The sequence below is a fragment of the Delphinus delphis genome, chromosome 6 (genome assembly GCF_949987515.2).
Source record: "Delphinus delphis chromosome 6, mDelDel1.2, whole genome shotgun sequence".
NCBI classification, from domain to species: Eukaryota; Metazoa; Chordata; class Mammalia; order Artiodactyla; family Delphinidae; genus Delphinus; species Delphinus delphis.
In genome coordinates this window covers 4,931,300-4,945,845 of record NC_082688.1, presented here as the reverse complement: position 1 = coordinate 4,945,845, position 14,546 = coordinate 4,931,300, and the positions used below count along the sequence as shown (strand labels likewise).

At 52.9% G+C, this 14,546-nt stretch overlaps 1 protein-coding gene across 3 annotated transcripts in view; it reads right to left on the bottom strand.

The window, feature by feature from the left end:
- Nucleotides 1-14,546, bottom strand: part of RAPGEF1 (Rap guanine nucleotide exchange factor 1) — a 138,531-nt gene that overhangs the window by 16,339 nt on the left and 107,646 nt on the right. For 2 of the 3 annotated variants that reach the window (XM_060013915.1, XM_060013916.1), the window contains one exon: nt 5,129-5,217. In XM_060013915.1, coding sequence (XP_059869898.1) covers nt 5,129-5,217 — 89 coding nt within the window. Of the gene's footprint in view, nt 1-5,128; nt 5,218-7,827; nt 8,101-14,546 lie in introns of all 3 variants that reach the window. The other variant, XM_060013914.1, reaches the window with a different exon arrangement.

The following is a 14,546-nucleotide window of genomic DNA, read 5'->3' as shown; positions in this document are numbered from 1 at the left end:
GTAATGGTCTCAGTCACCTGTGTCAAGGCCCACAGACCGCCCGGACTGTCAGTACTCAAGGAGAGAATGGCAAAGGGCCAGCGGGATGGGGAAACAAGCCAGCATGATCTCAGTGCCATCCCCAGGTCTCTCCCCAGGGCCACCTCTCTAGTGGACTGAAGAGGAGCATGAAGCAGGCCCTTGTCCGCGGGTGCCGGTGGGCAGGTGGGCAGCAGCATGGGCAGGGGTCCAGCCTGAGCCAAGGGCAGGGAGGGCTTGAAGATGGGACAGGCAAGCTGAGACTGAAGCGCTGAGTAGGAGTTTGGGTGAAGGGGGAGGAGAGAACCTCCAAGAGACGAAGCACAGAGGGAGCCTGCAGAGGGGGGACACGAGGCAGATGGATGTGGGGTCTGCGGGCACCGCGCTTTCCCCGGCATTTTCTCCCATATTCCCATCATTCTCGTGATCAGTCCCGTGAGCCACTGACTGGCCCTGTGGTCGCAGGCTTCATTTTTAACCCCAAGTATCTGAGACATTAAAACCTGGGCCTTTTGGGAATTCCCTGGCAGTCCAGTGATTAGACTCCATGCTTTCACTGCTGAGGGCCTGGGTTCAATCCCTGGTTGGCGAACTAAGATCCCACAAGCCACACGGTACGGGCGAAAAAACCCAAGTCAAAACAAAACAAACAAACAAAACCCCTGGGCCTTCAGTAAGGCAACGTGGATGGGCCAGAGCAAAACCACGCGCAGTCCTGGGACGAAGCCTCAGCTGCGCGTCAGCGTCCAGTCGTGGCCTGGCCTTCACGGAAAGAGGACAACGTCCCAGCGACCGCTTCTAGCCAGTCAGCGTGCTCATCCTCTGCTTCTTGTGCAGGGGCCACCTGAACTCTGAAAAATGGCACCCCTGGGTCCAATGGAGCTGGAGCCCATGAGCTGCTGTTGTCTGGTACAGACGGCCACTACGTGTTAGACTAGAAAACCCATCACCCCTTAACACTTGGGGAGACCTGAGCCTGGGCCACTGAATCAGACTCCGTGTGGACGGTACTGAGGGGTGGCCAGAGTAGGCTGGGCAGGCAGCCCTTGCCGACAGGCCCCTAGAGACTGCTTTCTATTTTTTTTCCTGTCTCTTGCTATTTTTACCACGTCTTTAACCATTTATGTTTAGGCCTGACAACAGCAAGTGGGTATTGCTTAGCTCTGTACCCAGGACTCCAGAAGTAGCCGAACCTTAGCCTAAAGAGGGAGGAAAAGCTTGAATTTGCGGAGCATTTCACAACGAAGGGGAAGTCAACATGAAGTCGCACGTGGCAGGGCTGATTCACAGGTCCTGCACGTTATCCTTTCTATGTGTGGACTGGAGAAATTTACTACATATTTCTAAACCTGGGCAGGTTTGACTCATGCTAATGTTGAAATGTTACCAAAGATGAAAGAGACACATGACTAAATGCAGAGATGACTCCTGATTGACCCTGGTTCCAAAAAATAAGCCTTATAAGACATAGGGAGAACTAGGGAAATAGAAGATCATTTGCATATCAGATAATGTAAAGAATTTATTACTCTTCTTAGGTGTGATAATCATATCGTAATCAGGTAGGCGTCTAAAATTTTTTAGGAGGCATGCTGAAATATTTAGGGGCTGAGTGTCATGTCTGTGACTTACTTTCAAATACACACTACATACAATTCACACACTATCTCTAGAAACTCACAATAAAAAGTTTGGTGGGGGGAATCTTTTACACTCCTTTATTACATTTGAACTTGGAAGAGGCAGAAGGAAGGCTGGCCTAGGGTTTGAGAAGGAAACCCTAGGGTAACGTGTTGTGGGTAACGTGTGAGGTGAAGAGTAGGCGTGGAGATGCTCAAGAAGCAGAGGCAGCCTGGTGCCAGCAGGAGGGCTTCTGAGGGCTGCGGTTATCCTTCTTATTTTCTTATACATTTCTATACTTTCCATGTTCTCTACCCTGAGCATGCATAATTTTGAGAATCAGAATAAAGGGAAGAGTGTACACACATATCTCGGAGATACTGTGGACTCGGTTCCCAGCCACTGCAGTAAAGCAAATAACACAATAAAGTGATTCACGTGAATTTTTTTCGTTTCCCAGTGCATATAAAAGGCATACTTATACTATACTGTAATCTGTTAAGTGTGCAATAGCATTATGTCTAAAAAAACAGTAGGGACATCCCTCGTGGCGCAGTGGATAAGAATCCATCTGCCAATGCAGGGGACACGGGTTCGAGCCCTGGTCCGGGAAGATCCCACATGCAACTAAGCCTGTGCGCCACAACTACTGAGCCTGCGCTCTAGAGCCCACGAGACACAACTTCTGAGCCTGAGCTCTAGAGCCTGCAAGCCACACCTACTGAAACCCGCGTGCCTAGAGCCCGTGCTCTGCAACAAGAGAAGCCACCGCAATGAGAAGCCCGCGCACCGCAACCAAGAGTAGCCCCCCGCTCGCCGCAACTAGAGAAAGCCTGCATGCAGCAACGGAGACCCAACGCAGCCCCCAAAAATAAAAATTAAATTAAATCTTAAAAATCAATCAATCAATAAAAATTAAAACAGTGTTCATACACCTTAATTAAAAAATACTTTATTGCTAAAAAAATGCTAACCCCCGCCTGAGCCACTGGTGAGCTGTAACCTTCCTGGGGGTGGAGGGCCTGCCTCGATGCTGGTGGCTGCTGACTGATCAGGCCGGGGCTGCAGCGATTTCTTAAGGCAAGACCGCAGTGGAGTCTGCGCACTGACGGGCTCTCCTCTCACAAACACTCTTCTCTGGAGCAGGCGATGCTGTTTGCTAGCATTTTACTCACAGTGGAAATTCTTCCAAAATTGGAGTCAGTCCTCTCAAACGCTGCCGCTAATATTCTAAATCCGTTGTTGTTATTTCAATAATCTTCACCGCCTCTTCACCGGGAGTAGATTCCATCTCAAGACATCACTTCCTTTGCTCACCGGTAAGAAGCAACTCCTCCTCTGTTACAGTTTTATCATGAGCTTGCAGCAATTCAGTCACATCTTCGGGCTCCACTTCTCATTCTAGTTCTCTCGCTGTTTCTACGACATCTGCAGTGACTTTTTCCACTAAAGTCTTGAACCCCTCAAAGTCATCCAGGAAGGTTGGAATCAACTTCTTCCAAACTCTTGTTAACGCTGATATTTTGATCTCTTCCCGTGAATCATGAATGTTCTTAATGGCATATAGAATGGTGAGTCCTTTCCGGAAGGGATTCAGTTTACTTTGCCAGATCCATGAGAGGAATCACAAATTATGGTAGCGATAGCCTTACAAGATGTATTTTTTAAGTAATAAGACTTGAGAGTTGAAATTACTCCTTGATCCAGGGGCTGCAGAACGGATGCTGTGTTATCAGGCAAGGAAACAACACTGATCTCATTGTATATCGTCTCCATCAGAGCTCTTGGGTGACCAGGTTCATTAACCATGAGCAGTACTATTTTTAAAGGAATCTTTTTTTCTGAGCAGTAGGTCTCAACAGTGGGCTTAAAATATTCAGTGAACCATGTAGTTAACGGATGTGCTGTCATCCAGGCTTTGTTGTTCCATGTATAGAGCACAGGCAGAGTAGATTTAGCATTATTCTCATGGGCCCTGGGATTCTGGGAATGGTAAATGAGCACTGACTTCAACTGAAAGTCGCCAGCTGCATTAGCCCCTAACGAGAGAGTCAGCCTGTCCTTTGAAGCCAGGCATTGACTTCTCCTCTCTGGCTATGAAAGTCCTGGATGGTGTCTTTTGCCTGGAGAGGCTGTTCTGTCTACACTGAATATCTGTTGCGTGGTGTAGCGCCTTCATGAATGATCTCAGCTGGATCTTCTGGATAACTTGCTGCAGCTTCTCCATCAGCACTTGCTGCTTCACCTGGCACTTCGACGTTACGAGACGGCTTCTCTCCTTAAACCTCTTCAGCCAACGTCTGTCCGCTTCAGACTTTCCTTCTGCAGCTTCCTCGCCTCTCTCAGCCTTCACAGAATTGAAGAGCGTTAGGACCTTGCTCTGGATGAGGCTTTGGCTTAAGGGAACGTTGGGCTGCTCTGATCTTCTATCCAGGCCACTCGAACTTTCTCCATACCAGCAATAAGGCTGTTTTGCTTTCTTATCATTTGTGTGATCACTGGAGCAGCACTTTTAATTTTCAAGAACTTCTCCTTTGCCTTCACACCTTGGCTAACCAACTTGTTTGGCTGGTACAAGAGGCCTAGCTTTAGGCCTCTCCTGGCTTTCAACATGCCCTCCTCACTAAGCTTCATTTCTAGCTTTTGATTTAAAGTGAGAGGGACTTTCCCTGGTGGCGCAGTGGTTGAGAACCCGCCTGCCAGTGCAGGGGACACAGGTTCGAGCCCTGGTCCGGGGAGATCCCACATGCTGCTGAGCAACTAAGCCCGTGCACCACAACTACTGAGCCTGAGCTCTAGAGCCCACGTGCTGCAACTGCTGAAGCCTGTGTGCCTAGAGCCCACGCTCCGCAACGAGATGCCACGGCAATGAGAAACCCGCCCACTGCAACAAAGAGCAGTCCCCGCTCGCCACAACTAGAGAAAGCCCGCATGCAGTAACGAAGACCCAATGCAGACAAAAAACAAATGTGAGAGATGTGTGACTCTTCCTTTCGCTTGAACACTTAGGGGCCATTGTGCGGTTATTAACTAGCCTAACTTCAATACTCAGGGAACAGGGAGGCCTGAGAGGGAGGGAGACGGGGGAACAGCCATTTGGTAGAGCAGTCAGAACACACACGACGTTTATCGATTGTTTGCCATCTTATATGGGCATGGTTTGTGGTGCCCCCAATCACAATCATAACCTCAAAGATCACCGATTGTCATAACAAATATAGTAATAATGAAAAAATTTGAAATCCTGGGAGAATTACCAGATACATGAAGCGAACAAATGCTGTTGGAAAGGTGACGCCTACGGACTTGCTTGATGCAGGGTTGCTACAAACCTTCACTTTGTAAAAAACACATCTGGCTCAGCGCAAGTGTAAACATACAGCCCCAGCAGGCCTGGCGTGCTTGCCGCAGGGGCAGCTGGGGCAGCTCTCACTGGGCGGGCAGACGTGATGCTTTCAGGGCGCCCGGCTCCACATGGGTAACTTCCTACCTGTCCCCGCCGTCCCTGCTTTCCTTCCCAGGTGCACTGCCGGCTGACGAGGCATCTCTGGGATGTCCGTCCTTCGAAGCTGGTGATTCCTGAAAAGAGAAGGCAGTGCTGGGTGTGTGACAGGTGCCCCCCGCTGGGCTGCTCTGCTTCCCAGCATTCCTGCCTGCAAGTGGCTTTTGAGTGCAAGTTCCTAAGGAACTTGAGATGTAAACACGTCAACCGTGACCGCGGTCCATTACAAAGGAAGCACGGGCCCTCTTCAGACTAGCATCTTTCCTCTGGGGAGAATGAAAAGCACCACTACTTATAACCTTTGTCAGCTGCCGACCTAGAGGAAGCCATCCCGACCACCTGCTGGAAGAAAGGACCATTGCAGGAGCTACCACTCGGCCAAGCTCCGCGAGGCGCTGCGCGTGCCTTTCCTCACCTGGCCCTGACCAACACCCTACCTGCTGGCCGACATCACCATACCGGTCACACAAAGAAAAAGAGGCTGTGGGAAGTGAAGGGCCCGGCCCCAGACCCCCTGAGCTGGAAGACTGTGGCCCTGCCCGCTATGCCCTGCAGGTGTGCAGCAGGCCTCCGCCAGCTTCCCAGTCACAGCACGCCCTCAGCACCACAGCTATGCTTCCCAAGGGCCTAGCTGCTCGAGTGCACAAAGGCAGTCCCTCCATCCTCCAGCAGCCTTGCTTCTTCCTAGGAACCCGGGCCCACCCACTCAATGACGACACGGCCCCCCGGCATCCCTGGTCTGCCACTGAGGCCACAACAGAGAACGGGGTGGGGTGGGGGGAGTATGAAGAAGCAGCACGTCCTCATAGAGGACACTGCAGCACCTCATGGGGTCACAGGTGGAGGGAGAGCTCTGGAAGGCCAGCCTGGAATGGACTCCGTGTGCAGAGGCTGAATTGGATGATGGTGGGGGAGGTCACCAGAGGGGACAGGTGAGGTGGGAACACCAGGCGACAAACAGCTTACCTCCCAAGGAGGGGGCTGAACCCACTGGAGTGAAAATTCCACAGTGTTCTACAACATGCTAATACCTGAAGTGGGGCTTGCCTCACGTGGATATCTAGGTGCTCTGGGGGCCCCCTTAGGGGGCCATCCTAACGAGAGTGAGCACGCTTTTAATGGACTGGGCCCCTTGAGCTGGCCCCTGAGGAGGGCGGAGTCCTCACGGTGCCCCCTCCAGGGACCCGGCCCCCCACCCGGGACGGTGGGAAGGTTCGTTTCGAAGGTTTTGCAGTTGCTCAGGTGTTGCTGCAGCAAACCCTGGAAAGCTGGCTGCTTAACAGAACCACTGTACCTTGACCGTCTGGCGCTGGGAGGGCAGTAAAACAAGGGCAACCACGACAGGAGGGAGGCCTGGTGGAGTCACCAGGTTCCTTGAAGCAGGGACTGTAGGCCTGGAGCTTGCTGGGTGGGAGGGGGATGTTGGCTTGGAAGGCTCAGTGTGGGAGAGAGGAGTCCCTGCCTCTGGGAGAGGGACAGAAGACGGGCCCCAACACCAGAAGATGGGGTAGAAAGAAATCCCTGAGAGCAACCGGACACGTGGCCAGGGCCAAGGCCAGGCTGCTCCCGTGATCCCCAGACGGCCCACCGGCCAGGCTGGAGGAGCAGCACACCGCGGGAGCGAAAGCAAAGGAGGCTCCGCTGGAAGCCCTGTCCTCTCCCCGCGGAGCCGAGCCGGCCCCTGGCTCGGGCAGTGGCTGAGGTCTCACGCAGGATGGCTGCTGGTGACCGGGAGGCTCAGCCAGACAGAAGCAGGGCCCGACCCCTGCCAGGCTAGGCCGCGGGCATGAGGCAGCCCGCGGTTACTTACTCCTCGCTGCTCTGGCCAGAGGCATACAGACTGACGGATTCACCCTCACTGGCGCGTTCGCTCTGGGGGAGACAGGACAAGAGGGAACGCACATGTGACGGCCCCCCGCCACGGGGCTGGCCCTGACCGGAGGAGAGGACGGCGGCGGCGGCGGCGTGCCCTCCGTTCTCCGGGGATGCCTTCCCAGGGTCGGGGAACAAAGCTGCTTCTGCCACCTCCTGCCTCTGTCAGAGGGGACCCACGTTTCCTGCTGGAGCTTCCCCAAAGGCGTCAAGGGCCACTCAGGCTGTCCTGGTGGAGGTGTACACCTACCCACTCTGCCGTGCTGGGGCCAAACATGGAGAGAGGGAGGCAACACATCAAGACAGCTGCACGCTGCAGCGCTGGCTGCACGTGCCTGCACTTGCTCTGCCCCTCTGCCTGTCGTGTCCCCGCCCACGCGCACGGCAGCACTTCCCTGTGCCCGGATGCAGCGCTGCGGCCCATCTCGCAGCACAGCAAAGAGGCCCTCCACCCTCAGCACCTCGGCAACTAAACACGCAACTGCCTTCTGAGCTGTCGGAGATCTCTGCACCTTCCTCTAGAAACAACCAATCACACAGAAAACCAGTAGCATTTGCTATCTTATGCTTATGACAACCTGTTGTCTCTAAATGGTCACTAACCCATTTGTGGAAAATCAGATCCCTAGTTTGATGGGAACTTTGCAGAGAAGGAAACAGACGGGCTACGATTTCACCTGGTGACCTGTGCACCCCTCAGTCCAGCCACGCCGCGACTGGGCCCACGCCAGCAACAGACTTGACCGCTCGTGAGGGCGGAGGCTTTTTCAGAAGGCGCAGCCCCACGGGGAGGCGTGTGTGTGTTGAGTTCTCACCGAAGGCGTCTGGGGCGAGTCAGTGAAAGAGGTTTCGGAAGGAAGGCAGACAGTGTTCCCATGAAAGCTGCTCTCCTGAGAAGATGAAAGAGGCCCGTCCAGGGTGCTGGGAGGCGGACTGGCTACGGTTGGCACCGCTAAGTCAGAGCTCTGAGACTGGTGGACAGGTGGGAAATGTGGAGAGGAAGAGGAGGTAGACGGGAGGAAAGGCTGGATGGAAGCTTGGCTGTGAGGCACGAAATCCTGGGAGTAGGACCTAAACACAGATTTATACTACAGAGTCAGAGTGGAACACAGACACGAACACGAGAGGATGGGAAGAAGAAAACAGACAAAAGAAAAAGTAATTAGATTAACTCAGCTGAGCCGTGACAGGCCGTTCACAGTCATTCTAACCAGGACCACCACTCAGGCCAAACCACCCCCGTGCTCCTCTGGCCCTAGGTCCCCCCACCCTGGCACGGGTCCCTTGAGAAGGGCCTGAAGACTGACCAGTGCTGTCCTCAGTGTCTAAGGGGCAGTGTCTACCCTGTCCTCAGGGGCAGGATGCGGGTACCCCCAAAGGAGAGCAAGCCTCCCCCCACCGTATGGGGGTCCCGTCCTCTTTGTCAGAAAATGAAACCCTCGCAACCCCATCGATGCCTCTTGTCCTTCCAGGAACCTGGTGCTAAATTCAGTGCGTGCAGTCAGACACCTGGTCATGTTTACTTATTTTGAGTTTTTTGGTTGAATCTCTCTCGTTTTATTCCTTGGAAGTCAAACACTGCAGCCTTTTAAATGTTGTAATCACTTCAAATCCTTTTGGAAGGGAAGGGCATAAGCTTTAAAAAATGGTTGAAAGAACTGTGCTACCAAAATGCTAAAAATTTCTGAATTCATCTCCCTTTCTGCCTAAACTTTTTTCTTTCTTTTTGTAACAAATGAAGTGCAATGCCTCTGACGCTACCTTAGAACCACCAGGCTACGCTCTTCGAGATTCTCATCGTGAGAGAAAAGCCCGAGGTCAGGCTGGGGCGCGACAGCAGATGCCCACAGCTCCTTAGAGCCCGTGAGCGCACTCGGGCCTGGGCTCTGCTGCGGCAGGACAGATGGACGAGCTTTGGGACAAGAATCCCATAGTGTCATCACGTCCTGCAAAGGGTCTGCCGACACCTGCCAAACGTGGAGGAGAGTGAGGCAGGGCCTGAATCTGAAGTCCCTGCCAGGCTCACTCCCACCACAGGTACTGGAACTTGACAAGAGCCCACCCAGCACAAACATGCACACTGCTCACTCAAGTGTCCTTTGCATTTTGGTACAAAATTCAGGATTTCTGAAACCCACGGCCAAGAAGGAGGAAGAAGAAATGAAGTTTTAAACTAGCCAGAGGTCAAAGCCACTCTACCCTTAAGTGTTTTTGCGAAGCTACGTGCTTACAGGTTAACTGGACCGAGAGCTGCTGCCACTCAAGGGACAGGCACAGCCTCCCTCTGTCCCCCTGCTGCCCGCCCTGCCCTCCTAGGCTGTGTGGATCAGTCTAGAGCTCCTCCCCCCTCCTTGGTGAGGCCAAGGCCCTCTCACCCTATGAGCCCCACTGGCTGCTGGTTTATATCAGACCCAGGATACTGCCTGGGAACCGACTCATCTTTACACATTTCATTCCCCATCTAACTTACAAACTCAAGGCCGACCCTTGGACACAGGCAGGTGAATTAGTGGAAGTGCTGTACCGACACCGAAGGCTTAGATTCCTACCAGTTCCGATTCGTCCACATCCCTTCTTCTGAGAGAAGCTGGGGGTGGTGGACCCCTGGCTCGGCTGCTCTGCCCACCGAGGGCTGTGGGGCCTGAGCATCCACAGTGCCCTCCCCCGGCAGGTACCATGCTTCACCTGGCCTCTCAGGGCAGCCATCCAGGCCTGGCCTTGCTGGGGATGGCAGAGAGGTGACGGGTTTGGCTTTGGGGACTCTCCATTTCACCTCTGGAGGATGCTCCGCTCACAGTAAGGCTCTCTCACTGGCTGGCAAGGTGCGCAGAGAAGACCTTGAGTGAAATGCACCAGCCAAGGGATGGAGGGATGGGACGGCCCGGTCCTGGGAGGCCAGCCTGTTTTGGGCCGTGGCTGAGGCCTCTCTCACGCAGGAGTCCGGTCCCCGGGCCTGTGGGATGCTCACTCCCAGCACGCAGGTGCTGCTGTGAGATATGCTAACAGATACCTCTCCCTCGGCCGTGACTCCGTCTAGTTTATGATTCATGGTCAATGCCGCTATGGTCAGGGTGTCTGAGTCCCCCCAGATTCTTATGTTGAAATCCTAACCCCCAGGGATGATGGGATCTGTGCCACAGAAAAGAGGCTCCAGGGGGATGCCACGAAAAATCTGTGACCAGGAAGAGGACCCTCACCTAACCATGCTGGCACCCTGACCTTGGACTTCCAGCCTCCAGAACCGTGAGGAATAGACTTCTTATTATAAGCCATCCAGGCTTTGGTATCTTGCTACAGCAGCCCGAACGAAGTGAGGCAAATGCCAACTCTGGAGTCCCGACACGTCCTCACTGGCGCCCCCTCTTGTCCACGCCCCCCGTAAATGTGTCGAGCACTCAAGTGAGCCCCGCAGTAACCAAGCACCCGCTTACACGCACACGCAGGGCGGGGCCTTTTCTGGGAGGCGGAAGAATTGCCTAGAGGGCACGTTCTCAAGTCACACAGACCTGGGCTTGGGTCCTGGGCTCTCTCTCTGCCTGTGTGACCTTGGGCAGGTGAAGTAAGTTCTCGAGCCTCAGTCACTTCCTCTTTAAAATGGGGATGGAAACAACAGTTCTTCTCTTACAGGGTCTCTGTGTGGATTTACTGAGACGCCCCGGAAGTCCCGCTGTGTGACAAGCCATCAATGTCTGCTAGCCTCTCCTGCCCTCCAAAATACCCTCAGGAACTCCTCTAAAAACAGCCAAGGCATTTAATTAATTAATTCAATACGTATTTACTGTATGAGGGAATACTTAGGAATAGATTCTAATGTTATTAACTAAAGTGCCTAGACTATCACCTGACTCAGCAGAGCATCGACTGCGGGTGTGGACAGTAGTGGACAAGCTTCCCTCGCTGTGCAGGTGCGGGTCCGAAGCGGGGGGGCCACCAAGGGTGCGGACTGCAGGGGAGCGGGCAGCCACCAAGGAAAAGGGAAGGAAGATGCCCGTCTCTCGGACAAAGCGTCCAGGCCGCCCTCCGCAACAAGGCTGCAGCAGCTCTGGTATTCAAGCTATGCAGTCCTGCTGGGACAGGAGCCAAGCCGGAAAATCACCTTCCAGTGGGCGGGGAGACGCGGTCCCTCCGGCGGCCCTGCACACTCATTCCCATACCACGGTCAACAAGCCCGGTCTCCACTGACTCCCCAGAGAAATGTTTCCAGGCCCTTTAAGATCATATTTATTCACACGGGCAAGGAGAAAGCAGGGCTGGCCGCTGAGCAGAAACACCCCTGCACCACAGCCTGGAGATTATCTTAGGGTCTGGCTGGTGCCCGGCTTTGCTGCTGCGCTCCGCGGCAGGGATTTTTATTTATAGCCAGAGTAAGGCTGTTTGGGCCGAGGAGGAGTTATGATGTGAGGGCTGCCTGTCTGGAGACGGCAGATCTCTGCAGAAGATCTAGGATTGCTGGTGCAAGGTGCTGGGGAGGAGAGCAGTCAGGAGGGGGGCGCACCTGGCCCCCACACCAGCCCTGATCACACAATCAAAGCGCCGGCAAGAACCATCTCATGATGATGATGGTGACGATGACGATGACAGCTATTCCTACAGAATGCTTCCTGCTGGTCAGGTGAGGTGTTAAAGGTTTTACCTGAATCACCTCGTTTACTCCACACGAAGTGCTGCTGTTAGGATCCTTACAGGGATGGAGAAACGGGCTGCATGGGAAAGCCACGTACCTAGTAACACATGGCTCGGCTCAGCAGAGACGGTGCTGGGGCAGCCATCTCACACTCAGGGAGTGCCCTGGGCACGTGACAGGCCCTAAGCGCGCGGTCCCGCAGCGCTGCAGAATCCTGCCGGCTCACTCCACTCGGAGACCTCCCGAGGGGTGACCAGCCTGCAAAAGGCAGTGAGCCACGGCTTGATATAGCAGCCGGGGACGCAGCAAAAAGATCTGCCCTCGCGGGAGACACAGGAGCTAGCAACCCACTCTTTTGAAAACATACACCTGAAAGAACCGCGGAGAGAGTCTTCTGGGTGTAAAGGATGAGGGAGGCTGATGTGATGTGTGGCCAGTCACATGCTAAAAAGCAAAGCCACCCGAAGCCGGCCAGGCACCAGTTTTCAGGGTCACTTCCTTTCCATCATATCCTGGCATGAAAAACGACTAGGGACAGGCCCTGTGTTGTGTTGGCAAGAAAACAGGAAAGCAGATCTTCACATGAAAAATTCTGATTCCTCAATATGACAGACGTTCCATTTAATTCCATTGATTAGCAGAAAGCTGGGGGAGCCAGAGGGGGCAGCCAGCGAGCCAGCAGCTGAGAGCTGGAGCCACAGGCCAGAGGACCTTGACTGGTACAGCTACTCCACGGTGACTTGGGCTGCAAGCTCTGGAGAACGTTCAGCTCTACCGATCATGGGGAAAACGCGCTCATCGGAGTGAATGGACGTATTGTTGCGGGCAAGTGTTTGGAAGTATAGAGAATTCCAGAGATCAGTCATTACTGTATCCTCTTGGCTCAAACAAGGCTTATGACTTCAGTGTTTTTGGATGCTACTTAGCAAAACAGATAAGCTACTGGTCGGCTTGTTTGGGGGCTTAAATTTTTATCCATCATTTGTGAGAAAACATATTCATGGGAAGGTGCTTTTCTAGGGTGGTGTGGGCTTCCTTCCCCTATGGAGAGCCAGTGGGAACCACAGCCCAGGGCCAGTCCTGGGCTCTGAGGATGCTTCTTTCAACCAGGGCCTGCGAGTGTTGACACGATATGGGTGTCAGTTATTTCTCTTGGAAGGAAGTAAAGCTTTTAGCCGCTGCAAAACACACATGTCCATGATTTCCTGGGGAGGAATCTCCTGGAAAGAACCACATCAGATTTGGTTCTTAGATGGGACGTGATCACTCCTAGGTCACCAGGAAGGATTCTTGATAACGGTCCTTGTCACTCCATGTGGCAAACTGGCTGGAAGACTGCTCGTCTTCTCTCTCCTTCCTGGTCCCAGTTAATTACGTGTTTATGAAAGTCATCCTTTGGGTCTATCCTAGGTCCAGAGGGAACTTCCATCTTTGATGCACTTGTTAATTTATAACAACTACATGTTAGAGAATGTCCAAAGATGAGTTTCCGAAGCCAAGAGGCAGATTCTGAGGCCAAGGCCACAACCTTCTGCACTTGGGATTTCTCTGCTCAAGGCGAGGACAGACACTGTTGTTGGTCCCATCATGTGAACAATGAGACAGCGCTCAGCTCACCCAAGAAAGGCAACATCAGCTTCATGCTGGATTCAAAAAATACCTTCTCTCTTTTTGAATAAAAGTCTTGGTGGAGTCTATGTTTTAAACTCATTTCAAAATTCTAATCTGTAATTTTATAACAAAGGATGTAAAAGAACAAAAATGGTTTGCTCAGGAGAATTTTAGGACAGATGTAAGTAGAAATTTACTATGTTTCTTCTCATGTTCCATATTTTTGCAAGCTGAATCACAAGACCTTCCTCGAAAGCACTACGCTTCTGGCCCACGGTTTCGTGGCTAAGTACATTCTTGTGAGGACCTCCAATACGTTTCAGGATGCTCTGCATATTCACTAAATATTAACCTTAATAACATCAACTCTCCATAAGAAAATTTAGTAGAGATTCCAAAATGGTCTGAACTTAGTTCTAGAAATCTGACTCAACTACTTTGTACTCAGTTTGGATTTAAACAGCACGACAAGGGCTCTAATTTATACTTATCTTTAGCCCTATTTAGAGCCTGTAGCTACACTCTGTGTCAGAACACAAAGGACAAAAGCACGCCTCTCAACGTCCAGCCCGTGCACGGGCTTTTCTTTCTACTCAGCCTCATCGGGTCTCAATGCTTACTGGCCATTAAGCAATTCATAAATGTCAACTTGACACTGTATTTCACAGGGTGGGAATCTGGATTCTAACCTTAGCTCTGACTTAAAACTCTGATCAAATGGTTCAGTTTCTCTATTCTGATGCCTCCATCTCCAGAACAGGGGTAAACATTCCATCACAGAGCAGGAAGGAAGGGCCTTTGACAAGTCGACAAGCAACTTGAAAACATGAATGTAAAGGCAACTGTCAGTGTAGGAACAGCACCCTTTGGGTTCACATCACACAGGACCTTCACGAGGACCAGGGGCTCCTTTTGGTACCCGACCAGTCGACTGTCACGGACTGAGTCAGACGTACACGTGCAGTGAGGGGCTGCAGGGAAGTTCCTGTGTGTGAAGCAGCCTGCGGGCGCTGACCATCCACAATGCCGTGAGCGCCAACAACAGAGTCAGGGAGCCTTCAGAAGGAGGGGCAGAAACAGCTGGGTGGAGTGGCTGCTGCTGCGAGCCCCTGGGGCAAGGATCCCCAAGCCCCGGTCCTGCTTCTGGGCTATGACCAGTCCCGCCTCCTCGCTCGGCCCTTGCTGTCCACAGCAGGTGCGCTAGGCTCACTCCTGGACTCAGGCGGTGACCATCTCCTCCAGGGTGGGGGCTCGGCACAGAGCCGGGCTTCTCCGCTCCCCTGTGGGCAGCAGAAACCT